The 27,935-nt window shown below is 37.7% G+C and overlaps 1 protein-coding gene across 2 annotated transcripts; it reads left to right on the forward strand.

Moving 5' to 3' along the window:
* On the forward strand, positions 1-24,919 carry LOC110476874 (transmembrane 9 superfamily member 2). 2 transcript variants are annotated; one of them, XM_021542161.3, is made up of 17 exons: positions 1-208; positions 535-602; positions 1,883-1,976; positions 3,522-3,649; positions 3,874-4,003; positions 4,962-5,089; positions 6,272-6,383; positions 8,496-8,575; positions 9,469-9,577; positions 12,760-12,892; positions 13,962-14,081; positions 14,240-14,297; positions 17,154-17,313; positions 17,989-18,140; positions 19,113-19,224; positions 19,640-19,811; positions 24,280-24,919. In XM_021542161.3, exons 1-17 carry the CDS (start codon positions 92-94, stop codon positions 24,345-24,347), a joined length of 1,941 nt encoding a protein of 646 aa, XP_021397836.1. In that variant the 5' UTR covers positions 1-91; the 3' UTR covers positions 24,348-24,919. The 2 variants fall into 2 exon arrangements, with proteins under 2 accessions (XP_021397836.1, XP_085426675.1); XM_085570549.1 differs by lacking the exon at positions 1,883-1,976.
* The last annotated feature ends 3,016 nt before the right edge of the window (positions 24,920-27,935 follow it).

Raw genomic sequence — 27,935 nt, forward strand, 5'->3', positions numbered from 1 at the left:
GACTGTGCCGGGGCCGCCTCCGCGAGGCGCTGCCCGGGGCGGTGGGGTTGCAGCTGTGCCTCATGGTGCCTTTGCCCGTCCAGGCTGCGAGATGAGGCTGCTAGTTGCCGCACTCTTTCTGGTGGCGCCTCTCGGCGCCGCCTTCTACCTGCCCGGCTTGGCGCCTGTCAGCTTCTGTGAGGAGAGCGAGGAGAGCGAGAGCTGCAAGGTGAGCGCCCGTGCGGGCCGTCCCCTCTGTTCCGCGCGGGGTGCTCCCAGTCCCGCTGCCCGGAGGTGGCCTCCCGCGGGCGGCAGCCTTTGCTCGGGGAAGACAGGCACCCCTAGCTGATATTCCCTTTTCCCGCTAAACTTTACAGCCAGCGCTGGGAGGACCCTTAACTCTCGTTCCTGGCGTGGCCGAGGCCTGGCAGCAGCCAAGGGTTACTCCACCATGGGGTAGCAGCATTTGCTGTTACTTAGCCACGCGTTTTGTACCAGCCATACGTTTCTGAAAGTCCCTATTTTCATGCTTTTTCTGCTCCTTTCCTGTTTCAGTCACTAATTGAACTCTTCGTGAACCGGCTGGACTCTGTTGAATCAGTTCTGCCATACGAATATGATGCGTAAGTACATCCCAACAGTTTTCCAGAAGTGTTTGGAAAGGCCCTTTTCTGTTACTGTAAGGGTGTCAGTATTTTGGCTGTAGGGGTGGAAGAGTGAATCCGGTGCTCAGTGGCAGAAATGAAGTACAAGAGGGTGGGAAGGATGAAGGCCACACCTGTGCCACCTGACTGTCCTTGGTTATTGTTAAAGAAAAGGCTGCAAGGTTTCTTATGGATGCATTTTTTTGAGCTGAGTGCAAGTTTTAGTATTGACTTTTGACATATTTGAAAGTTTGTTCTGTTAGGCAAATCTAGGGCATAAGATGTTTTGCGTTCCCTTTTTTTCCTGATAATTGAAAGAACCTTGGAGACTAGTCTCTGTTAACTTTTCTTTTTTTTTTGCCAAAGCTCTGTAGCTAATTCTTGGTTTGTTGGTTTTGGTTTTGTATCCTTTGATTCTTTTATATGAAAACTTCAATCTGCTTTTGCAGATATTTATAGGCCTACAAAGTGATGATAAACAATATGATTTGCAGTCTTGTTGGGCACAGAAGAGAAAACTTGCAGGTGTTTTAGTTCTTTCCCTGGGCAGTGCAGCAATAGAAATAAGACCAAAGAAATCTCCCGTCTCTATTTCTGTTAAACTTTATGGAAGCCAGTGAATTTAGGACGATTAAGTGAGGAAAAGTACTTCTGTGCCAATGACAAAGATGGGTTTGTTGTTATGCTGGGGATTTTTACCACAACCTGCTGCTACCTGTGTTTAATGAAAAGCCAGGGTGGTTACATTCTCCCATATGCAGCAGTTTCAGGCTGTACGTAGCTGAAAAGAATTGGTGAATGGTGTTTGACAGTGTGGCACTGTAAAACTAAAAGCACTTTCTTTCTTTGAAACGTGTTTAATGTTAAATGCTATTTGTAAATACTCCTTTAAGAAAGGAATGTAGTTTTTCCAGAAAAGTTTTTGCAGGAGAAATGAAAAGTCTGTAGCACAGTGCCTTTTTTCCCCCACAAAGTGAAACATTCTATTGTTTGTTTAAATTGCCATTTGAAAAGGGTGGGTGAACTATCCATTGTGCCTTTTGTTAAAGATATGCTGGAATATGTATTGGTTGAAATTGATATTGAAATAGATGCCAACTTTCTTTGCAAAGGCTCTCAGATTTTTAACTACTGGTGTCTCAACTGTTAACAAAATAATGAAAACTACTAAGGACATAATTTAAGAATTTGTTTTAGGCTGGTATTTACAGTTATATGTCAGTTAAAAGTAAAAGGGAACCTTTGCTACTTTTTTTCAGTTTTGACTTCTGTCAAGATAAGGAAGAGAAAAGACCATCAGAAAATCTTGGACAAGTGCTGTTTGGGGAGAGAATAGCATCATCTCCATATAAGGTTATTTTATCCATTGAAGTTGATCCTGCTTAAATTTGATAGCCTTTGTTCTCATAGCCGTAGACATAGCTGAAGATTAGATGACTGGGTGATTTTTTAAATATTTTTTAATATAACGAGTATGGAGTTTGTGTAATAAAACCCAATAAAACTCCTCCCAACTCAAAGTCATCTTAGGTTAGATGGCATCTTAGGCTAGGAAACTGAGCCAGTGATCACCCTTCTTGCCTGTTGCTCTGTGGTAGAGAAGTCCAGAAACTATGTCTTAGGTAGTTATTTAATAGCTGGATGTAAGGTGTGTTAGATTATGTGAAATAATCGGTTTATTAAATGTAACATTGTAGACTATAAAGTGATAGTTTTGTATACTTGGTTGTAGTATTGGGCAACTTCCAAAGCTGAAAGGGGAAATTAGGTTATGGCTCACTTGCAGCTTTTCTCTGCTTATACATGCTTATCATCTGTTGTCTGAAAACAGATTTTTCAGTGTTGATGCATATCACTTGGAGCCTTCTGTAAAATAAGTGTATGGAAATACTTTGCGGATTGGGTATGTGGTATTTTTCTGTACCATGCTGTGCATTAGCAATGATCAAATGCAGCATATCTAAAAAGCTGTGCCATCAGCTTGGGACAGTTACTAGCAGTGGAGGAGCTGTGGTCAAACTGTGGCTCTTCATGTTTGAGAACTGTATGGTGTTCAAATGTAGTTTCCTGACTTGGATTTGCCAGTGGAGCTGAAGACTGTGCTATGTGTGTGTGTCGGTTGCTAGATAATCCAAATCCCTGTGAGAAAAAGAGGCAGCAGTTTCTGACTCTGCTGCTGCTCAGTCTTAAGGGACCCATTCACATCTTTTCATTAGTCTGTTAAGTAGGTGATGCCCCCTCTTTTATATGAACTGCTCTTAGAATCTCCTTGATTCTCTGAACTAATGTAATTTTAAGTCTTATGACTGGTGGTCACAAGAAGCTTTTAAATATCTAGCATGATGGGTCATTTGGACTGGATACGTATTGAATAGATTAATTGTTATGACAACTGTTTGAAATGGCTGTACACAATGGTAAATAGAAAGTGCTGTTCCTGGTTAGCATTTGGACCTTGATAGTATTAGAATTTTCAGTCATGCTTTAAGCTCACTAACAGGTTAATATTAATTGGGTTAGAAGCTGGAGATGCAAATTTGAGTGTGCTTGTGTTAGGTGATGTCTGTACTTGAAGCTTGGATGTTGTGCAACTTGTGCTTTTGGCAGCCATAACTATGGGGAAAACCAGCTAAAGTTAATGTGAAACATTCAAGAATGTAGTAAAAGTCTGTGTTAGCCCATGATGAAATTATGATAATAAAACAAACTGGTAAAATAAAAAGCAATACCTTTTCTACTAATTTTCAGTCCTAAGGGTTTATCCTTCAGAAACTTACAGTAATGAGCTAAAGTAGCTAAAAAAAACCCTCCCTACTTTACCTGAAAAAAACCCAAAACACTAAAAGATCTTTGAAGCAAAATTGAAGTGACTTTTTTTTTGTATGCTTTTTTTAACAGTTCACTTTTCAAAAGCAAGAAACTTGCAAGAAGGTTTGTACAAGATCATATGACCCAGGAAACAGTGCTGATAAAAGCAAACTGGCTTTTTTGAAGAAAGGAATGCAATTGAATTATCAGCATCACTGGTAAGCCAAGACATGCTTGAGGTTGGTTTTATATTTTTTGCTTTTGGACATTTGTTATCTATGTTTTAAGTGGTTGCTTTCTTCCTTTTGTGTGATAGTTGTCTCTCTACTGTACATCTTGTAGGCACTACTGAAAAGTGTGTGCATTACATGAATGTGAAATGTCACTGTGAAGTGAGGTTCACCCTTTTCTGAGGACGTGTTCTTTGATGATTTCTGTCTAGGATTATCGATAACATGCCTGTAACGTGGTGTTATGATGTGGAAGATGGACAAAAATACTGTAATCCAGGATTTCCAATAGGATGTTTTGTTACTCCAGATGGTAGAGTTAAAGATGCTTGTGTTATAAATGTAAGTGGTGGAACTTTTTTTGTTAGCATAGGGTGATTTCATTTGTGGTCTTACTTTCAAGCTTTCTTTTTCTGAGAAAGAACATGTTTGTAAATATATATTTGTAAACATGCTTAAAGTTTAGACTGTGGCCACTGACAGAGCTGAGTGCTGCTAGTGTGTGCAGTGACTCACTGATACAGTTTTCCAGATAAAATGTTCTTACAGGTCTTTGACTAATATATGGTTTATAAAGCTATAAAATAATGGTGTGGGTGTTTAAAATCCTTTAAAATTGAGGTTTTATTCTGAAATTTCATGTGTATCCACCCTAGTACCTATTAATTTTTTGTCTGTGTCATGTTCATGTGTAAGATGTTCTTTTATCAGTATCAGATAGAAGCTTTCTAGTGAAGTCCTAGAAATGATCTCTGTGTTCTAGTTGCAAAAGTTATGTCTAGCACAGTTAACAAGTTAAATGTGTCAGGGTTTTCCCAGGTGGCTGAAGGATAACAAACATAGCTGTGACAGGGAAAATTATGCTGACAGTTGGAAATGTGTCAGTCATCCTGGGAGTTCCATTGTGAACTAGTACAATTACAGATAATAGTGATAGTTTTATCCCTCCTGGGTGAGGGACAGCACTCCTCTTGGTGAGGAGAGAGCTTTCCATGACTCTGCTCTACCGCTTAACCTGCTGCTTGCGTGCAGTGCAGTCAGTTATTTGTATGCAGTGGGTCTGATGCTTCTTTGAGGTGTTGCATTTATCATGCACATTCAGTTTACTCTGTCTACAGTGACCTTCCAACTCAGTTATTCCTCAGTCTCTTGAAAGTGATCTTTTACACAGGTATATTAATGTTGAAGTGTTTCCCTTTGTTGCTTCTTCATACAACGCCAACCTCACGATAAAGTTCTTCACTTGTTGGAGCTCTCTCCTGTTGGAGAAGTTGCTCAGTCTCCTGATCATGTTTTGTAGTCAGAGTTTAACAAGAAGAACACTTTCTACCTCTTCAACCATGTTGACATAACAATCATGTACCACAGCGGGAAGGATGAAAACTGGCCTGGTGCAAGACTGGTGATGGCAAGACTGAGACCACAAAGGTAACTGTGCATTAAAGCATCAGATTCTGGTACTCTGGAGTCCTAACAGCAGTTCCAGAGAGAACAGTTCCTTAAAGATGTTACTTGAATTCATAAATTCTGAGGAACTTGTTCTGACTTCTGGTAAAGCTTTCAGTGTGCTGTTTTATGTCTGGAGCTGTTTACAAGGACAGTTCCACAACTGTAAATATAATTTAACTTTGCTTTTAAAGTGTTTCCCGAAGTCCCTTGTGATGGAAAAGCTGCTTATGAGACTTTTAGAACCTGACCCAAACAGCAGAGCTTTTTTCATGTTTTGGTTGATTTGTATCTGGGTGTGCATGTTTTCAGATATACTGAGAAACATCCTTTCACCGAGTAACAGTTTCCCATGTCAGATCTGTTACCTGTCTCCTAAACGTACTTTGGATGAATGTACAGGTGTGCTTTTTATTGTGTAAGGTTGTTTACAGAGGTGTAGTTGAAATACTGTGTTAACACTGCTATTCAGAACTGCAGATGGCAGCAACTCATTTCCTAAGGAGACTGATTTTCCTCAAACAGTAGCTGCTTAGTTTTTGTGTTGACTGGAGGTGCAATAACTCAGCAGTCAGAAGAACACTGGAGCAATAACTTTGGCCTCTAGTCAACCTGTTCAGACACAGTTTGTATTTATCTATATTTGAAAACTGCAGCCCAATTATAAAATTTCCAAGTAGGTGTTTTTTTTTAATAGCTAAAATTTTCTCTCTTTTCTATAGAAGTTAAGTAAGTTAATAAATTACACTACTACAGTTTTTGAAGTCATACAGACATGCTTGGTACAACATAACTTGATTGTTCTTGGTTTTTCTCTTGCAAAGCTACAGTGTTTTTTTAGTGAATTATACTAGCTATGCAAGTTTATTCCTTCTATGAGTGCTAGGAAGATTCTACCGATCTTATTCCTTTTTTCATGAATGTTTTATCAGTAGCATCCTGAATGGCTGAAAAATGAGAATTTTCCTTTTCCCTGGCAGTGCAGACCACGAGGGGGCAGTTAGGTTGCACATAACCTTAATTTTGTCATTCTCTGACCAGGTGCTTTGCTTCAACCTTGAAGCTCTCCTGATGGGGAGTATTTGTGGTTGGAGCACAATGCTAAATTATTTTAAAGAAAATTTAAGTTTTTAAAAATTTTATTTAACTTCTTTTCCCCATTAGCTACAAGCATACAGATGAGAACAACTTAAGCTGCGAAGGCCCCCCTATGGAGATTCCTGGAGAATTCACCAGTAAACTGAATTTGGTTTACACGTACTCTGTGACATTTGAAGTAAGTATTAAATCTGCTACATGAATATGTAATTCCACAAAAGAATGAAATCAGAGCAATTGGATAACTTGCTTATAGCCCTAACTGAATTACAGCAGCATAAATGCTGTAAGGATGGTCTTGTGAAGTATTTTTCTGAAAATCTTAACAGGTTTTTTGTTCCTTCATTCCTTAAGTGACACAATGAAAATATAAATGAAGGCTTTTTGTCCCCGCTGTGTTTTATTACTAATAGAAAATTAGCAGATTGAATAACTGGAAGAATTGTCTTCCTTGAGGTAAACTCTGCTTTCAGATTTCAGTCAGGCTGCTGAGAGTCTTTAACAAAGTTAAATAACAGTTTATATTTGGGAACATTTTCTTTGTTAAATGTTGACTGTACAGTTCTGTCTCATGAAGTTGCAGGGTTTGTCTCATTTTGTGTGGTTTTTATTTTGTTCACTGGCTTTTTCTTGAGTAGATGATCATTTATTTTGTTACAATTAATACTCTGATGTTTACAAATACACTAATGCTTTATTCAGCCTGTAATGAGTTAGGAGGAAGTTGCTTTTTGGCAAATGAGTCTTTAACCCAGCTTGGAAAGTGAGCCTCCTGTGGGTGTGACTAATTTGATTCAAGGTACTTCAAATCTTGGTACCTCTGTTCCAGTCTGTCCTGAAAGTGTGGTTGTTTTTCTGATGTAAGACACCAATCTTAGAGGGTTTGGCTTGAGACCAGAAGCTTGTTTGGTACAGACAGTGAAGCAGCTGTGCTATGGCAACAGCTTTCATCCTGCCAAATTGAATTTGATTTGAACCAGTGACCTTGAGGTGCAAGGCCTGTTACTTTTCCCTTGAGACGCCCAATCCTCTTTCAGCTCTGTTTTTCCTACTGAATGAGCCTTCTTTCATTAACATTTGTGTTTAAATCTTGAGGTAAATTGTGATTCAGAATTTCAGTATGAACTTTGTCTGGTTACTCATGCAATGGGTGAGGTGTTTGGGTACCCACACTTTTTCTCCCTGTTTTGGAGCAGGTAAGGTTCACATCCAGTGGGTTTGGATACTTCCAGCAGGTGGCACTTCAAAGCTGCTTATTCTCTTTGTCATCCATAAGCCTTGGTTTGAAATAATACCTTGTGTGTTTTGCTTTTTATTAGGAGTTCCGAAATAACTTGAAAGTGGAGTGTTTATCAGTGAGAAGTGTTTATAAGTAGGAAAACATCAGTTTAAGTGAGCCTGACTACATAAAGCAGTAAAATGTATAACTGTTTTATGGTCCTTTCTAATATGGCAGCTGACTTCTGATGAGAAAGTTAAGGTGTCTGCTTTAATTAACTGACATGGACAAGGTATTTAGCACTGTGTGAAAAGTATACATCATCATGTCTCTAATGTACACAAGTGTACAAAAATAGAAGTATGAGAGCAGTTTGGTACTTAGCTGTACAAACTTTGCACCTTGTGATCAGCAGAACTTCATGCCAGTCAGGGGATAGAATTTGGTAGCAGGATACATGTACATCCAGAGAGAACAACTGGGGAGAACAAGGCTTGTGGGTCAGAAAGAGTCCTTAGTTGTAGAGATGAAGGTCCATCACAGGAATATCTGGAAATGAAGGTTGTCTGCCAGGAATCAGAGTGGAAAATAGTCCATATCAGCCAACAGTATGGCAGACAGCGAAGAAGCCTGTGCTAAATCCATTAAAAGTGATGAGAGAAACATATTTCTAGTTTTCCCTGGAATTTTTCTCTGGAGTATGTTTGACAAAGTTGAAATTTCAAGATCAGCGTATTATGCTGGGAAAATCTTTTAGTGATGGCATAAATGTTTTTCAGCAGTTGGGATCTGCAGGCAGCTACATCCCAAATCATGGGAAGGTGAGGCTTAGTGAAGCCTAATTTAAAGGTAGAAGATGTGCATAGGAGATTTAAATGAAAACATACTCTTTTAGAGTCTTTAGAGATGAATTAATGCAAGAGAGCGATCTTACATCAAGGGTGGATACCAGGCTTAGAAATGAATGCTGACTGGAGGGTTTGGGGAAGAGATGTGGTATGCTTATCTCCTCTTGGAGACTGCAATAAACTTATACTTGCTTCTATTAATTACTATTTCATTTCCTTACAGGAAAAGAATAATATTAAGTGGGCTTCCAGGTGGGACTACATTTTGGAGTCCATGCCACATACAAATATCCAGTGGTTTAGGTAAGATTTGCATTTATTTGGTGAGTAACTCCCCTGCTCCTTGCAGGGGAGCACAATTCTTAGTTGTAATTCTAGGGAGATAGAACAATGTCTGTAGGTTTTCAGTAAGAAAACATTTTGCTTTCATATATGAATTTAATTTTAATCTCTTGGGAGCATTTTGTGAAAGGAATGCATCATCAGTATCCAAAAGGAAAGCAGCTTGCATTTTTTTACTTTATCATCTCCATTCTGGAGAAGTTTTGACTCATTGCAGCTCTATAGTGTTCATACTGTTACTGTCTGGCTTTGACTGCCAAGTGAGAGGTACATATATATAATGCATATTTTGTACTCAGCAGCTGCTTACAGTAAAAAAGTCTTTTCTATGAGTAAAAGATGTATGTGAAAAGATCTTGCTTATTTTATTTCCCTCCATAGTATGGGAATTATACTAAATAAGTATATAATTTGTGTTGAACTGTTAATATTTTGCAATGTAAATCTTGAAAAGGCTAATCCAAATAAATTGTTCTCTACATAATATTAAATGGCACAAAATTGATTTCATTGGTTGATAGATATAAAACCTACTTGACAGTCTGTTTTAAGAACTGTTGCTGTTTCACCAGGGAAATTACTTCTTAGCTATATAAGGAGGAAAATAAAGAAAAGCAATATGCAACTATGTTCAGAATTAGCAAGGTATAATGAAATACTGTTTTCCTCACATCTGTCTCCTAAGAAGTCACAGACTTTTAAGTTGTGTACCTTTATCTTCTCTGAATGGAAAAATACTGAAAGGTCTGAATATCTCCGGCTTTTACTCAGATCTGAGCTGTACATGTAGTATGAACTGGTACGTCTGAAGCTGGATAACTGGATTCAAAGTTTGACTTTTTCTTTATCTACAGTATAATGAATTCCCTTGTAATTGTTCTATTCTTATCTGGCATGGTGGCTATGATCATTCTGAGGACTCTTCACAAAGATATTGCAAGATACAACCAGATCGACTCTTCTGTGCGTAAAATTTACAACTTTTACATGAGCACTTTTTTCTGTCCATAGTTATGTCTGTCTCTTAGTTTTGAGTACAGTCTAGAGAGATTTATATCTATGATGAGTTTGATACATGCTAATATCTCTGGGGGTTAAAAATTATTAGAGATATTCTGATTAACATAGTCTGATACAAATTGATGTTACCTGTGGCCAGAAACTGTGGTGGAATCACTTTGTTTCATAATAGTGCAGTTAATGTGCAACACAACTTTTGACCTCTAGCTGTGTTAAAGCTACTTGGTATATGTATAAATTATATTTTATTTTGTTTGTAAATACAATTTCCGTGGTAATTGCTATGTTAAACTGAGTCTAGTTTGTTTAAATTACCATCTGACTGGACCTGTTGTGAGTTCTTTTGAGATATGTACCCCTTAAAATGGGAAAGCTGCAGGTTTCTATAGTAGAAGAAAATATAACTGTTTGTGAATGAGAAAGACTTGACCAGTAGACCAAGGGTGGTTTTTACTTAGCCTTTTACTCATTGGTAAAAATGGTATCTGCAACTCAAAGATGAGATTTAATGTCAGATGCAATGAAGATTTGAATTTTCACTTTTGTTTGTCTCCATCTGGTTAAAGAAATGCTTCAAAATGCACAAAAATGTTTAATATTGAAACTAAATCTAGTAATTCTGTGAATTATATGTGAAAAGACTCTGTTCTTCTTTGTGAATTTAATATTGAATATCTTTTGTTAATGTAAATCCAGACAGTGATTTAAATCAGAATGATTTTTCTCACATCCTTTAACTGATAGCTTTTGTGGGGCTTCTGTTTGATCTCTCAATTAAATTGTGTTCAGTATTTTATATTGTGTTGTCTTTATTAGTTGATCATTCTTAATGTGATGAAGAGCAAGACTGGTAGAAGCTTGATTAGTTTTCATGAGTAACAGCAGGGATAGGTGTGACTTTCAGAAAGCCACAGTTTTTCATTTTCTTGCCAGGTGTGAGAGACTTAAAGCTCTGTTGCAACTCAAGGAGCTTATTTAAAAAGGTGTGAAATAATTGTGCAACAGAGGACGTGGCCTGAAGAAGATGCAGGGAAGCAAAGTAGTATTTCACATTTAGGGGATGCTGGTCATTGTACTTCAAAAGAGATTGGTGCACCAGCCAGTGACTGTGGTCTTAGAATGTGCATTTAATGTTTCAACTGATGCTAGCTGGCTTTTAGTGTGATGTGGATTTAGTGAGACATTCATCAGTGAAGTGTTTGGAAATCATCAGATTACGTTTAGGATCTTATGATTCCTGAACTGAAGAGAACTCATGTCAGTATGTTTTCACCAGGGAGAGGTGAAGCGCTCTTTTTTTTATTTTATTTTATTTTATTTTTTTTTCCCTAAAATCTCTTTGATAATGACTGCTTGGATGTAGGGAACTTAAATCTTTGTTAGAATGTTTTGAGAACTAAGCTAAATTAATTGGTAAAATGAGGATTACTACACCTTTGAAAAGTTTAGAGTAATTTTGCTCTAATACTTTTTGAAACGAGTATATAGCTTACTACTTGGTTTAGTTGAACAGTTCTTATCATTATGTTGTAAGGTTAGCAATATGAAATACTGCTGTATTTTTTAAACAGAAGTCTGAAAGATACTCTGACTCACAGCTAATTAGCCAGTAATGAAAGAACTTAATTAAAAACAAAGCTTTGAAACAAACTGTGGTGCATAGGCTTATACAGGATAAATCAAGGGTCTCAATCTGCCAGACTTGGTTTCCCTTTATTTCTTAAATGAAGATAATTGCCATGTAGCTATTTGTTTTAAAGTTCACCTTAGAAGCAGAAGGTGTCTTTTGAGTGCATTTCCCAGATGAGTTGTTGACAAGAATTCTGTATGAGTCAATTCAAATCTGTAAACATTTACTGTGTTCTCTCAGGAAGTGAAGTACTGAGCATTTGTTCCTGCTTAGTGTTCACCATTTTGGAAACAGAGATTTGCTTTAGGTGGTAACCTTTGCAACTCTTTCATTCCTTACTTACAACTACCTGAGAAAAGACTTTCTTCTGTCTTACCTCAACGATTTTCTGGTCATTATCACAATTAGTTCAAGTTCAGACTTGAACGAACAGGAAATTTTGTATTTATGTTTCTTTGACCAAATAAATCTTTCTTTGCTGGAAGAACATTGATATGTTGGAATTATACCTGGATATCTGGTATGGTTTTCTATCAGGTGTGAGGTGTGGTTTTGTATTTTAGTCAGTGTTATCTTGTGTTTAGTAGTTTTCAATTTTCTGTATTCATGTATCAGCCTTTTGAGAGTCATTTCAAGCAAGCAGAAGTATCTGTATGGGGGAAACAAAGACAGTCTTCGAGAAAAAGAAAAGTTACATAATCTGTTGCAATTTAAGGTGCTCTATGTCATTCACAGGTGTGGTCTGCTTTCTTTCTTACCCTGTTCTTCGTCAAGCTTTAATCCTAATGATAAGCAGTCCTTTGAACTGAACTTGGTATTTCTACACTGAACGGAACCTGTAGCTTTTAACTTTATGAGGAGTAGAAGATCTTCTTGTGAGATTGATTATCTGTGGTTGTGTGCGTTAATTTTGTTGTTTGGTTGTTATTGTGGGGGGAGGTGTCTGTTTAGGTGTCTTTATTGTCACTCAAAACTCAAGTTTTGTTCTTCAGCAGTGATTCCTTAGAGCCACTGGACCATCCTTTCATCCATTCACCTTCGGCAGGACCCAGAGTGTTTATACTTGTCTGTCATGATTTCAGGGTGCAAACTTCTTTTGGAGTACAGGGACAGTTTCATTCTTCTCCAGTATTGTCATTGAGACCAATGGACTTTGAAATCAAAACAGAAAAAAAAAGTGCATGAACTAGATTGAAGTTAAAACTAAACTGAATGCTTTGCTTTAGTTTAAATTTAGAATGATGTTCTATGGTTTAACTAATTACATTTGCTTTTTCTTGCTTTAGGAGATAGAATTTTCTTGATAAATCTTGTCTTTTTCATTGAACCATTAGGGGGTTATAAAATCAATGAGTGATGAATCAGATGCAATTAGTCTAGCTTTGGGTCTTAACTGGAAGCTAATCAAACTTTAAATATGTGTTTTGCATCTTGCTTGTGTTAATTCACTACTGCATTATGTATTGCTGCTAAAGACATTGTTGATTTTATACAGGAAGATGCCCAAGAGGAATTTGGCTGGAAGCTGGTTCATGGAGATGTGTTTAGACCTCCAAGGAAGGGAATGTTACTGTCTGTCTTTTTGGGCCAAGGAACCCAAATTTTCATTATGACATTTATTACATTATGTAAGTGACTTCATTAAGGTGATTTGTATGTATTGTAATAGTAGTAAGAAAGATGCAATATTATTAAACAAATTATAAAAGCCTTCTTTTGGAAATAAAGTTCTTCCTTTAGTAACATAAAGTATTAAGGCAATTTCATAACAGTAATTAGATAGCTTTAGTAATGCTGTTTTAAGTGTTGTCATTGAAAACTTTGTAATATCTGGGCTAATGCTGATTGTTCATTAATTCAGAAATCAAACTTCCTTCTTACAAGTTTCTTGTTAAAAAACACAATTTTGCGTGGCGTAAATTATCCAAGGGTCCATTAATGCAAGTTAAAGCTTTAATATTCCGGGAACCCTTTCTGTCCAAAATGTCTGATGTGGGACTGCAGCCGTACAGAAGTGCGAGCAAGAGTGCACACCAGTGAAATAGTACTGACACAATGTTGAGATAATGTCAGCCTACCATAAATAGCTCTATATGCATGTGATTATGTAACCTGTTACAAGATGGTATTTTATTATTGTTATCTGTACAGTTTATGAGCATTTCTTCTTTTACTGTACAGTAGAATTGGAAAGTACACTGATACTTAGTACAAAAGAAGAATCTTTCAAATTTTGTTCTCCAGGTTTAATTCAGATTTTGGTCTTTCATAGGGGAGCTGCTTTTTTTTATTTATTGCATGGTACTGTAAGATTACTAGAATTTTCTTGATAGGCTTTTCTATCAGTGTTGATCATAACTCTGTATTTTGCTTAGTGATGATAGTTTTCTGCGCAGTCAGTGTAGTGGTATAGAAGGAAATTGGTGGCAAGAGAAAAAGCTTTTGATGGATGATGGCATTTTATTTTTCAGTGTTTTGGCTATGAGAAGTTTTCTACTTAAGAGATGAGTTGGAAATAATGCTTTTGAATGAAACAGTGCCTTAGGGGTATGTTCATGTGATGAGGTTGTACAAGAGCTTATGCACCCAGCCTTCATTTAAATGTGGTAGTGAAAGGGATAAACCTTCACAGTGATCTGTGTTACAGGGATATTTTGACATGTATCCACAAATAACTAAGTCTTTTTGTTTCTTTAGTCCTAGCTTGCCTTGGTTTCCTTTCTCCTGCTAACCGTGGTGCTCTGATGACCTGTGCAGTTGTATTGTGGGTCTTACTGGGAACTCCAGCTGGTTATGTGTCTGCTAGAATGTACAAGAGTAAGTAAATTAATTTATTTAATGTGACATAACATGTTAAAATCAGAATTGCTGGGCTGAATATATGGCTGAAATTGGAGCTGGTGTCTCAGCGTATCTGCTTCTTGCTGCCATTCTGCAAAACAGTTGGAAAAATTGTTTCTACTTTTTCTCCTCAGCATTCAGAGGTGAGAAGTGGAAGACCAATGTCTTGCTTACAGCTCTGCTCTGCCCTGGGTTAGTATTGTTTCCTCTCATTTTTTCTTTTATTCTTAAGTATAAACTAATTGGAAGTGGGAAGGAGTTGGCAAAAGCTAATTGTTTACGATGCTTGTCTCTGTGCATTGCCTATCTGTGAATATAAAGAAAAGTGAATTGTGAGGAGTGGGAGCCTGGTAGTCTAGAACACAGCTCTTTGGCTTCTTGTTTTGTTGTCAGGTGTGGGGGTAGAAGGAATGGGGCAACTCTCTTGGAAGGTTGTGTCACAGCCTTTGGGAATCACTGCGCTGAAACACTGGGCACAGTGCTGGGGTAATTCCAGTTTGGTATTGCAATACCAGGTAATTCTGGTTATGATCGTCTTACATGTGAAAAACACAGTTTACTCTCCTGTAAAAATTTAGAAAGTTTAATAGAGGACAATAGGAGACAAAGATAATAAATAAAGATGTTATGGCTGGGTGCATCTTGGCACTCAGCCAAGAGCACACCTGCTGTTTTGGAAAACACCCTTTATATACCATTTCTATTGCATCAGCCTGTTACATATTCATAAACAATTATACATAGTAAACTTTTCCCCAAACTAGTTTACATGTTCCAGGAACTGTTTTACATGGCCCCTCCTTGGGCCTGCCTTTTTAGAGCATGCGTGTTTCTTGGCTGGGGTTTTGAGTCCTTCTCTTCATCACTTCCAGTTTGGGTCTTGGTGCATGCTGTCTTCAGAGGGTGGGTGCTGATAGTTGGCAGATCTGTAGCAGGCGTCCTCATCATATGTTCATTGGATGTTATCCTATCCAAGCAGGAATTTTAACACAAGCATATTTATATCAGCTATTTCATTACTATGTCTAAGCTTAATTGACAACAGAAATAAAAATGGTATCTTTATAGCAAAGTTACTTTAACACCTCACATACAGAATATATTTTAATATTTGCAAAAAGCCAGTATTATAATATGTATCTATAAAATTACATGAATGTAGGTAGTGTCCAGTTTGGGATGCGGCTGTAGTGTGTATCATAGTATATAGTGTGGGCAATGCTGTGCATGGGAAGGGCAATAGCACTTCAGCCTTTTGTTTTCTCATAGCTCTTATAACCTTTTGTGAGAATTAGTGGGGAGAGGGAGAAGAATCTAATTTCTTCTGCAAGTCTTCCATGTTTCTTGGTTGCAACTTTGAGTACATGAAGTCATCCTTTGGCAAATATTTTTGGCAAAAGTGGAAGAAAAGATTATAAGTTTCTTAAGGTATTTCTTCTCCCCAAAAACCTCAGAATAAATAAAACATGACTTGGCTTCAAGTAAAGCAGAATTTCATCAAATGAAAGGTAATGTACTCAATAACAACCAAGTCTAGTATTTCCGTGAGAAATCTTACTTCTTAACAGAATGTGCTTCAGTCTCCCTGCTGTCATTTAGATGATGGCAGCAGAGAGAAGAAAATATATATTGATGGAAAGAATACTGTGCTAGTCAGTTAAACTTACAAATAAATTGAGTTTCACAGAGGAAGTAAAATGACTGGGTCTGACAGAATATTAACAGATGCCCTGATTACACTGTGGTAGTTCAGTGAATTTGCATAATATCATAAACAGCTCAAGGCCTTTTTCATCTCAGTAGACTGATGAGAGTTTGTATTTGCAGTATTTTTTATACTTGTGGAGGGGGTAAGTGAGGTCTGTGTTATGAGCCTGGATAGATGATAAAGATTAGAAGGACTTATAAAATGGATTTGATTTTTATTTTTTGTTCAACAAGATGCTTACACCAGGGGTCGCTTGGGTGTACGTACTGAACAAGTCTGTTCCCCCAAGCAGTTTCGGAAAGTGTCAGACTGCTCCGAGGAAAAAAAGGAGCCTGTCTATTGCTCTAATCCTTCCTTCTTCCTTTTAAAATTAAATACAGGGTGTGTGTTCTCTTCAGGGCAGCTTAAATTCTGTCTCAGGAACACTTTTTTTAACAAGACCCAGGCTGTGGTGCACATTACAGGACCTTTTCTGAGGCTGAATTTTCTGTGGTCTATATTTGAATCCAGGAATAATGGCAATTAGCACAAGCATTCTTTTATATGGGGTTCCTTTCCAGAATGAACATTCTGCTTTGTTTTCAGAATGGGATGCTCTAAATCTTCATCTCACTTTGTTTCAGCAATACCTTGATTCTCATCTCTGAGTTGCTTCTAGTTTTTGTCCAGGATGTTTAGAAAATGAGGCAGATGTGTTTAATGGAGGAAGGAAAAGCAGGTCTGCAGACAAATCATGACTGATGCAGTCTATTTAAATTCTCCAGAAGCATGGGCTACTTAGTATGTATAACTCCATGCTTATACAAATATTTCTGTTGTAGAGCAGAGCCCTCTTTAATCCCTCCTTCCCCTTGTGGCACAAACTGCAGCAGCGCATTAGACTCCATGTTGTGAGAGTCCATGGGGCTTCATAAGTAGGAGATTTTGCTATCACTGTATTTATTCAGAAAGAATTTACTATTTATAAAGGACATAAATAAAGAAAATATTTATGGTTTTAATAGGAAACAAGGTACAGTTAAGGAGTTTTAACATTTATTCTATATTTTTCCATCCTTTGTATAGATTTTTACAATGGCATGTTTCTGTTATGTTTTGGTGTTATGTACAGAGTCTTTATTTGAATAATGGTTTTACCATTGGTATCTACATTACAAGCACTGGGTGGTGCAGGCATTTTTACTTTACCTGCACCAGTGGTGAAAAAAACTAGGACTGTTGGGAAATTGAAAAATTGAAAGAAGCTACATTTATTAATTAAATAATAGACATTTTGTAATACTAAGTGATATTTATTATTTTTTTAATATTTTAATATATTTTCTGATCTTATTTTTCAGGATTGTCTTTGCTGATTTCTTCATTATGAATCTCATTCTGTGGGTGAAAGGCTCCTCAGCTGCCATCCCTTTTGGCACTTTGGTTGCTATTCTTGCTATGTGGTTTGGAATTTCAGTCCCACTAACCTTTGTCGGTGCCTATTTTGGCTTCAAAGAGAAGGTAGGGCCCTTTGAATACAGATTTGAAATACACCTGTCCTCTGTAATTGAGCCATTGAATCTCTAAGCAAGAGTTCTAGACAGGATCTGGTTGTATTGAAAAATCTGTGATCCCATGATTGTAAAATGATATTTTGCTGTCCTGATATTGAAGCAGAGCGTGTATTTGTACTGTCATACCATACCAAACCATTTTTTTTTCAGTCCATTCACTAGAATCAGGTTTTAGTAATGTTCTTGGAGCTCTTACTTGCTTTTTTGTGCTTCAGCAATAGTAGTAGTATTGCTGGTAATATTGTTGAGTTTTGAAGTAGTGCTACTGAGAGGCTTCAGTTTTGTACTTCGCTAGTTTGAAGTAGTGCCAGACAGCTAAGAAAAACCCAATGTTATTGGATTTTTTTTAAGTTTTATTTTGTTTTTAGTTAAGGACTGAACAGATTTATTTCCTTTGTGTTCTGCTTTGATTACTGGCCCATAGTTGGAATGTCTAAAGCAGATGTGCTTTTTCCTAGTGATGGACATCAAGTTTGTAGGCTTTTTTGTTTGATAACTTGTGATGGCTTATGAATGAAAATATATTTATGTTTATCAAATCTTTATATGCTAATGCTAGGGTAAAGTAATCTTATTTATGCTGTAATAATTAATATTTTATTTCTGTTATTTTTTTCTGCAGCCTATTGAACATCCAGTGCGTACAAACCAGATTCCTCGTCAAATTCCAGAGCAGTCATTTTTCACAAAGCCGTTGCCTGGTATCATCATGGGTGGTATCTTACCTTTTGGCTGTATTTTTATTCAACTTTTTTTCATCCTGAATAGCATTTGGTGAGTATCACTTTTTTTTCCCCTTCTCTTTATACAGGTTTGATAATACACATGGTGAGTTTGAACATCCCAAAGCAAATAATAAAAGGAATAAAACAGTTTTGAAAGTTTTTGAAAATTTTGCAGATTTTATGGAATTTCCGGAGTCTTTATATTTATTTCTGTGCTTAGAATTTACAAAACTAATTCTTCTTAGGGAGAACTTCAAAGTATTATATGAGAGTCCTATTTCCTTGTTTTATCTTCCTGGCTCTGTACAGCACAAATGTGGTTTCATACTGTTGTGGTTAGGTGGAGCCTAATCCATTGTGTAACTGTATTATGATTTATGAAACTAATGTGATCTAGCAGTTTCAACTGTGTAGATCAGAATCAGATCACGGTCTTGGGGTTCCATGTTCTGCAAAACAAAGACTCCACTCCCCATGAACAATCCTCTCCACTCCGAAATCTTGCAAAACCTAATCAAGCCATGAGTGAAAAATTAAACCAGTGCAATCTTTCATTACTTTCACAATGTAAACTTTAAATGTCTAATACATTGCTGCTCAATGGGAAATATTATCCTGAAGGTGCCAGGTTTTTATAGTGTCATCTATATACGTTGAGAGATCTTACAGAACAGTTTTCTAAATCAGTTCTTGAATGCAAATTCATTAGATTAACTTTTTGTATTAGTCCTCAAAAAATGTGTAATATAACTGTGCTGAAAAACATAATCAGCTGACAAACAGTTATATTATGGACTTCCGTAGTTGAAGTTAGCAAATTCTTAAATTTTCTCATTCTTTGTCCTATGAAAGGGAAGCATGGAGGGAGTATGCAACTAATACTCCCTCTGTCAAATCCTGAACTGCAGTAATTGTCACCTTCATTCAATAAAGTTAACTCAATCTGGTAATGTGACGCTGTGATTTAACTCAGAACTTCAACCAAAATGAGATTCATGTTTTTGTTTGTTTTTAATTTTAGGTCTCATCAGATGTATTACATGTTTGGATTCCTGTTCCTAGTTTTTATAATTCTTCTAATTACATGTTCAGAGGCTACAGTTTTGCTGTGCTACTTCCACCTGTGTGCAGAGGTAAAGTTGCAGTTCTGATGTAGATATGACTTGTAGCTGGAAGATGTTAGAAATACAGGTGAGGAATTCACATACCCTGTGAAATGCTGGACACTATGAACTGATTGCAAGTTCGGCCTTGGCATGCCTGTCTTAGTCACTCTTCTGAAATGTGCCTTTTGCTTCAAAATCAACTGCTGGCAACAGATAAGCAAAACCAAACAGCTTTGATCTTAGAGTAGTTTCATCTTCCTAGTGGAAGCAATACAGCTGACTTTGAAGAAAGAAAATATCTACATGCCATGTTGCAATTTTTCTGAGCTAAATTTTGCAGAATTAAATGTGTTTCATAAGACAATGTTAATTTTTCACCATCTTATCTATATTCCATTTCCTACATGATGATTCTTAGTGAGCAGTTTATTGTTTCTTTCAGGACTATCACTGGTGGTGGAGGTCATTCTTGACCAGCAGCTTTACAGCAGTTTATCTCTTTATCTATGCAGTCCATTACTTCTTCTCCAAACTCCAGATCACAGGAACTGCTAGCACCATTTTATACTTTGGTTACACAATGATCATGGTGTTGATTTTTTTCCTTTTCACAGGTAAGTACAATGTTCAAACTAAAATTAATATGGAGGGCTCTGGTTTTGAAATGAGAAACATTAGATGAAATTTAGATTACATGAGGTACTAAGTACAATTTATGACTCTTTAGGTGGTGTTACTTACATGATTTGTGACACCTCACAGCCCAGGAAGATTTTTTTTTACACTTTCTTCCAAACTTGAAATTACATTTATTTATGGTAGAATTAATTTTCCTTTATTGAATATCAAGCCATTATATTCTCAAAGGCCCGTTTTTGTTAACTTTGATATCAAGTATTAGCTTGATTCTGGATTTCATAGTTGGTTCTAGAAGTTCTGTAGTTAATTTCACTCTACATATGGAGGATAAAAGATATTTTCAACTTTCACTATGAGCAAGTGAAGGAGGCTGGTGCTGGGGAAGAAGTGAATGTTGACAAGATAGTACTGTTAGAGTTGTCTTGCCTGCTTGTTAAATCACTTCATAATGATGGAAATGCACCTTAACTGGAGGAACCCATTTGAAATACAGCTCTCCAGTGTTAGTTGTCCAACTTTTCTGATGTAAATCATGCAGACAAAGCATCTTCCACAGGATTATTTTAAGGTTCATAGACACTTGACTGAAACAATAATTTTGAGGCTGATTTGATGAGAAATCTTTGCCATGTGTTAGGGAAATAAGAAGCTCTTTGAAGGGCCTTGAAAAATAGCCATGAGTGTTTTATCTTGGTGTTCATCATACTGCTGCTGTTGTATATGTAGATTTAACACATGAAGTCAGATCTTTTAGATGTCACTGCTTGGCTTCATAAAATACTGCAATGACAGAACTAGAGAAAATGCTTGTTCACATATGATGGTCTGTTGATAAAAACAGCCGTGACAGTCACTCCAAAGATTTGTAATAGAGGATTTCTGTGTGGATGGCATGGTACTTTATATTGCTACTTTTTAACTTCTTCTGCCTGTTTGTTGAAAGCTGCTGTGATTGCTTTGTGTTCACTTTGTGAAATGCATCTCTTAGTTAAATGCAGTTGAAAAAGAGTGGCTGAAATAGGTAATGAAGATAAGTCTTAGTGTCAGACTCCAAGTTCGTCAGTGTAACAGGGAGAAGGACCTCTTTCATCCTTATGTATTTAATTTTCCTAGTACTGGTTGACACAAGGCAAAAAACCACTTTTCATAAAATCCTGAAGAAAATTCCTGTATGTGTTTGAACAAAGCAGTTATGCTGTAGAATTTATATTGAATAACAGTAACTGTCACTTATTTATGGTTCTTGTTCTTTAGAAATGTGTCTTTTCTAAGAAGGACAAGAAAAGTTCTAAAATGAAGCAGGGGAAAAAACCAAGAAGGATTTAGTTTTTCTGTTTTTTAATTATTAGAAGGCAAACTTGGGAGTTTACATATTGCCAGTTAAACCTCTGCCCTAATCGTGATGAAACAGACAAGCTCCACATGTCTTTTATGATATATATATATATATATATATAGTTCTATATTTTAAAAACCCCCAAAATGATAGTCTAAAATGGTTTAATTACTTTTCTGCTAAAGCAATATGTTAATATGTGTCTGGGTTTTAGCATAGGTTAGTTGCTATCCTGCCCATTTCAATATCACTTATAATATGCAAATTGGTAGAATTAAAACTGTCCCTTTCATATATAGAATGATAATTGAAATTGTCATGGCAGCTGCTGAAATGGTAATCCAAGCTTCAGATATGCTTATCCCGGAGCTCTTGATATGAAGGCCACTGAAGTACAATAATAAACTGTACTGCTGTTATTTTTTGCAGCATCACCTTTTTCTTTTGGAAAAAACCCACAATGATGCTCCCTATGCTGTTTTTGTAGCTCATGAGGAAAGCTACTACGTGGCTTTTTTTTTTTTTTTTTTAATTTTTTTTTTACATTTAATAGAACAGCTAGTCACTAGAAGGCTAATGGGTACAACTGATACATGGAGTGCGTAATAAATCCTTACTAATGTAAAATGCTGTGATAACTTTTTCATATTTAGTTAGGTGATGGATTTTGGGCCTGAAGTGTAAGCTATTCTAGACAAATGGCACAAACACTAGACACCTAACTTCACTTTGTTTTGTAAAATATTCTTAGCAGGCATTGTTTTAGAAAATAAGGATTCAGTCCTTCACAGTTTCTGGAGGTGAAAGAGTTTGCTAATGTAATGTTACACATGGTTTGCATTAATAGCCTTCCAAAAATGGGATCCTGATCTGTTCCACTTAAGTTAGAGCTAGATATTTTGGTTTTCTTTATTTTTGCCTACTAGGTCTCAGCAACACTGACAGAAATATAAATACCTCCTCCATGGCAGCGCATTGCATTACCCAGGGCGTTTAAAAAGGGATCATAATGAATAAGTAAATTGGAACTGAATGCTTGTATACCAACACCAACAGTAATATAATCTGACCTGTGAAATCTGATGGTGTGCACACCCAAACCAGACAATTGGATTTTAATGTACAAAGTGCAGCTAATCTTTGAAGAAATAACAAGTGTGGTTGGATGGGGGTAGCTACATTATTACATGTATTTTATTCGTGGAGGCAAAAAAATCCTGAACATAGTCAAAGTATGTTTCTTTACAGTGACCTCTATTTTTGAACACCATTTTCACTTGTGAGTTAATGCCATTTTCAAAATTGAGTTTTGATCTTCTGGGTAGATTGTGTTTAGAATCTGAGATTCTGAAGCACCTACCACTGTGCGGTGATTGAAACCAGTATGATACAGAGAGCTTTTAAGGTACATGAGAAGTATCAGCCAAGCGCAGAGTGCTTTTCTGTTTGCTTTGTTACAATCTGCTCGTGCTTTGAATTCTTCTTTCTTCATTAAACAATAAAGCTAGAAGAGATGAGTAGAGGAGAAGAGTCTACTTAATGTATTTTGACATTATTCTTTGCAATAATCCTTGTTTTTAATTTTGAATTTAACCTGGTTTACTAATAACTGTCCCTTACTCAGATGCTGGCTTTGTGTATAGCATCTTTTTTCTGTGTATCAGAAGGTGGTAGTATATATATATTGCAGACTAGACTATTCAGCAGAATGTAAAGCAGAGGACAAGATCATCAAAAAGCAATGGCGGTGTCGGTGTCTCCCCATTAGCTATAATGGGACGTTTTGGACATATCTTGCTTCTTGGCTGAAGAAGTGTCTTGAGTCCTCTTCATACCTAGGTTTGTGAGTTTTAAATGGCTCCTGCAAAAGAATTTTTACCTGTACCTCCATAGAATGGTCAATGACACGCAGTGAGCTGCTGCACACTGAGATGGCATCACTTTCCTAGGCTAGTAGGGATTATTTAAAAAGGTAGAATCTTAAAATATGCAGGTCACCTGCTTAGGGGGAAAATAAGGATCTATCCCACAGCAGTGAATTCTTCAATGCAGATCACTCAAGTGCTTTTACATGAAGTTTAAGTTGGTGGATGGTTAAGATTGGATAAACACTAGCCAAGAAACTAATTTGTTATATTGGATTAAACCAAACAAACAGATTATAAAGAGATTATTCCTCATTGGAGGAATTGGTGTTAGGTTTGGTGCTGGGTCATTTGATAGAGATGTACATATGAAAGATGTAAAAGCCTTAAAATGTAAAGGAATTTAGACTAATCAGAAAATGTAAATGTAATGGTCTCAACTCTTGCACCTAGTGGGGTATTTTACTTATTTGTTTGTGGTTTTAGTTTGTTTGTTATGTGAACAGTGTGAGAAAATTCAGTAGAAATATGTAAACATCAGAAGGTGCAGAAAACTTTTAGAAGAACTTTAAAACTCTTGAAAGAACAAGGTGACAGCCAGTGTCTTTGCAGTTGCCCAATAATAGTGACTGTCAGTGAAAAACACAAATTTGTTCATCAATTTAAAAATAGAAAATTGTTATGTAATAATCTCATTCAGTGTTTTGGTTTGTCACTGCTGCTTTCACTTGCTGCTTGCTTCCAGCTGCTGTAGCACTCGGAGCATTCCTTTGCCAAAAGGAAGCAACAGGATACACAGAAGAAGAAATTTCTATTCTCAAGTATAAGTAGAGCATGATGAGTATAAAACTGGGACAGGTGAATTTTTTCAAGGCCTACTTATGTGTCATAACTCACAGGCAGCAATGAAGTATTGTAGACTTAAAAAAAAATCAGGTAGGGGCTGGCTTTGCGTGTTTATAAAAGTCAGTTTCTGAATTGGTGCTTGTGTCCCTGGTCATAGCGGTGGCAACATGATCATCGGTGGCTTAAATGTACGTGAAACAGCCTGGTCCTAAAAGTCATCTTTGATCTAAATCAATAACCTAGCCTGAGAATGAATATGTGGTGTTAAAGTGTTGTTTTTCTGGGTAGTTAGCTGGATTTCAGTGTTCTATTCTGTCCAGCTGGGAAGTACATGTTAGATTTCTCTCTCAGGGCAAGCTGGAAGATAAACTAACCATTTTTACTTTCTTGTTTCAGGGACTATTGGATTTTTTGCCTGCTTCTGGTTTGTAAGTAAGATTTACAGTGTTGTGAAAGTGGACTGAAAAGCTTCAAAGTGTCTTTTGAACATATCCTCCTTGCTGTTTGATAATTTTTACCATGTATTGAGAAACATCCTCTGTAATTATTCTAATTTGTAAAAGTGGAAGACCAGACCACAACATAAAATGCAGATTTTTATTGAAGAAAATGGTACCATTGCCATTTTGATATAAACAAAAATGTTTACATCAGTATACTCATTGAACATGGTCGTTATAGTAGTTCAAAAATTATATGCAAAATTTGATTTAGGACGAATAAGAATTCTGTGAAACAATTTATTTGAAAAATTGAGTGCATTATGTAGTCCTCCAGCTGAATTTCCTTGTGACTAGGGTTTGGGTTTTTTTGTTACCTCTTTTGGTTACCATTTATATACCATGAAAGCCTAGGACTGTCAAGTAAATCTATGTAAAATGTGAATTTTTTTAATGAAACTATGATTGTACATATTATCCTGCACCTTCTTTGCAACTAGGTTATCTTCTTACAAGTATACATGCATTTAGTGTAATGTAGACTTTATTAAAAATATCAACACTGGTTTTTGTTCAAATAAAACTGCACAATTCCAGCTGATGTGTTTCCTTTCTTTTAATTAGGTCTTCACTACTTGGACACAGATCATATTAGTTGGACCAGTTGATTGGCTTTGAGTTTTATATTGTTCATAAGCAGTTTGACTGTGGCTTTGGTGCAGATTGTGCAAGGACTCGTGGGTCCCTTGAATCTGGCTGTAGGATGGGCATGGGCTTCTGCACCTGTGTGTCATCTCTGTGCGTTCTCCAACTTACCCCAAAATACTTTCTGCTGGGCAAACCATTACTTTCTATCAAAGATTTACCCCCTATTTTTTCTTGTAGCCGTCTGAAACATGTGTGTCCTTATTCTTCATCCTGTGAAGATTAATTGAGCTTGTTGGGCAGTTTAGACATGAATCTAGTGGGCTTGGAAATGAGTGTTTCATAAAGGTGAAGCCTTCTTTTTCCTCTGCAGAGCTTATGCTTCAATGCTGGATTGCATGGGATGGAGCATCTTAATAGCCTCTTCCCCTATAAGATGGCAAGGGCTCTTCTCTCAGGAATGTCAGAGTTTTAAAGAGGCTCCCCAAGGTCTTGAATGGCCCTGGAATCTGAGCAGGGTCACTGCAAAGATGTAATTCCAATGGCTGTGTTACAGATGCTGTTGGTGATGAGTAGGGGGATATTCACTCAGATTAATGGGTGAAATACTCAAAGCTTATTAAATGGCATATGGAAACATTCATCACTGGAAGCTACTTTCCAGCACCTAAACCCACAATTTAACAAGACCCAAAATGACTCTGTATCTGCTAGGGACAGGAAGGGTCAGGTGTTAATGTTAGGGGCAGAAAGGGTCAAGTAATAGGGACAGTAAGGGTTACTGTGTGCTGCTAGGGACAGAAAGAAGTCAGCCAGCTGTGCAGAAGAAAGAGAAAAGGAGTCCATACTGCAAGGAGCTGCCTTTGAGAACTCGCAGAGAGAAGGTATGAAAGTCTTACAGTAAGATAATAAACTAACAATAACAGTCAGTTTCCATCCACCATTCATTGGTGCCAAGCACCAACACCAACAATTGGTGGCCTGTATGGGGATGAGTTCCAACACAGGGTCACCATCTATTTTGGTATCCAAAGTAGCTACAGTTCAGAGTTCCCAGTTGGGTGCTTCATCTTCCTAATCTTGGTGCCTCCAAGTTACAAGCTGCACACACTAATTAGCTTTGCTCACACAAAGAGTGAGCCTGCAGACTTTCTGTGAAGTTATTAGTGCCAGGATTTTATAGATAACATTAGTGTCTGGTCTGCACAGTGTACCCAATGTAATTTATGTTCTATTTGCAACTTGGGGAAAGCTCTTAGATGTTTTACATCACAAAACAGTAAAATAGGGAGATTTATTACAGGGACAGAGAGACAAGGGAGTACTCGAGCTGCTTTGTTTATCACAGAAACTTGGGTTAATCAGACATGCACATGTGTCTCCCACATTTTCTGGATTTGTTTCCCTGCAGCTCCTTGACAAGCTCAGCAGTAGAAGAAAAGTCCTGGGTGCCTTGGCAAAAGGTTTTGGAGTCTATGGGAGAAGAATTATATTTATATGCCCAGTGGATATTTATCTCCCTCTGTTAATAGAGAAGAGACAATATAAAACTGAGCTCTTTATCAGGCTGCAACTTCTGGAGAAAGGCAATACAGGAAACTCTAGTGCATGGCTCAAGAGTTGACGCTCCCAGACTGTGCTGGAGCTTTCAGTGGGATGCCAGAACCTCAGAAATGCTCATCCCAAAGGATGATGATTGCAGATAAAAAGAGATAAACTAAAGAAACTGTTTAGAAGGCAGCTGGGAATGACTATACAGGGAAAGCTGGAGCTAGGTGGCTCACATGAGACCCCAGCAGGTGGGAGAGATAGGCCAGAGCCTGGCCAGTGGAATGGACCTGGGGAGGACATCCCAGAGCTGGGTGTCCTGGCTGTTTTGGTTGGCTCAATATGACATTCCCTCTGCTTGGAGACCTCTTCCCACCCACTGTCCTGAGATCCCTGTGGCTGCCATAGCCCTGCCTCTTGGGAGTTTCTACAATACCAGTGTAATATCTGATCATTTTTGGAGGGGTTGTAGGGAAATACTGTGACTTTGGAGGTGGGGTGACCAGCAGAAAGGGGTTTTCCCAAACTGCAGAATGTGTGGCTGCACTTAGCTCAGCTCATCTGGCAGATGCTGCTCGTGCTGTTGATTTGTACAGCCTGGACGTGCACTTGGGGTTAGACTTTGTCCCAGTTAAGAGACAATACATCAGAATGGAAAGAACCAAAGTATGCTTTTCCCTGAGCTTAGCATGATTTTTTTACAGCACATTTCCTGCTGTTGCTGGCACTGGGTGTCTCAGGACCATCTCCATCCTGCCTGTTACAGCTACTCTTTCTAGACCAGTCATCCATATGCCATGGACATGTGGGATGCAGCAAATAGAGTTTTCCTGATTCTTCCATGCCAGCAGCAGGAGAATCCCTCCAGGTTTCTTAGTGGCAGTGGTCTGTGAGCAGAAATAGAAGCGCTGTTATCTTTGCAAGGCTCCTGTGATGTTCAAGCAGGGTGAAATGTCTGCATCTGTCTGGGCATGCCCCTGGCACAGGTGTGGATGGGATGGCAGTGGGAGGCTCTCTGCCAGACTCAGGGAAGTGAGGTCACACAGCTCATTACTTGGTCTCCACACAGCCTCAGCTGGCTTCCAGCTTCCTCCTGCCTCTCTTCTCCAAACACCTCCTTTGGAGGCTGCATCAGCAGGAAAGCTTTGGTTAAGAAGGAAGAAAATAAAAAGGCAGATGCCTTATCCAAAACAGCTGCCCATCACCTCTGTGCCCTGTAGGGTGAGCTTATGCTCAGGGAAGAAGTCCTGTGGGGATTGGGGAAGCTGAAGAAGAGGTAGAAGAAAAGCAGATCTAGCACATGTCTCAGGGGGATGCAGGGGCAGCTTCCTGCAGGACAGGCTTGGAGATCTACTAGCCTCAGCATCAGTGAGAAAGGAGGGAACTGAGTGAACTGGTGTTGCCTGTTCAGCTGAGGAT

Source organism: Lonchura striata, chromosome 4A (assembly GCF_050655825.1).
Source record: "Lonchura striata isolate lonStrDom1 chromosome 4A, ASM5065582v1, whole genome shotgun sequence".
Classification (NCBI taxonomy): Eukaryota; Metazoa; Chordata; class Aves; order Passeriformes; family Estrildidae; genus Lonchura; species Lonchura striata.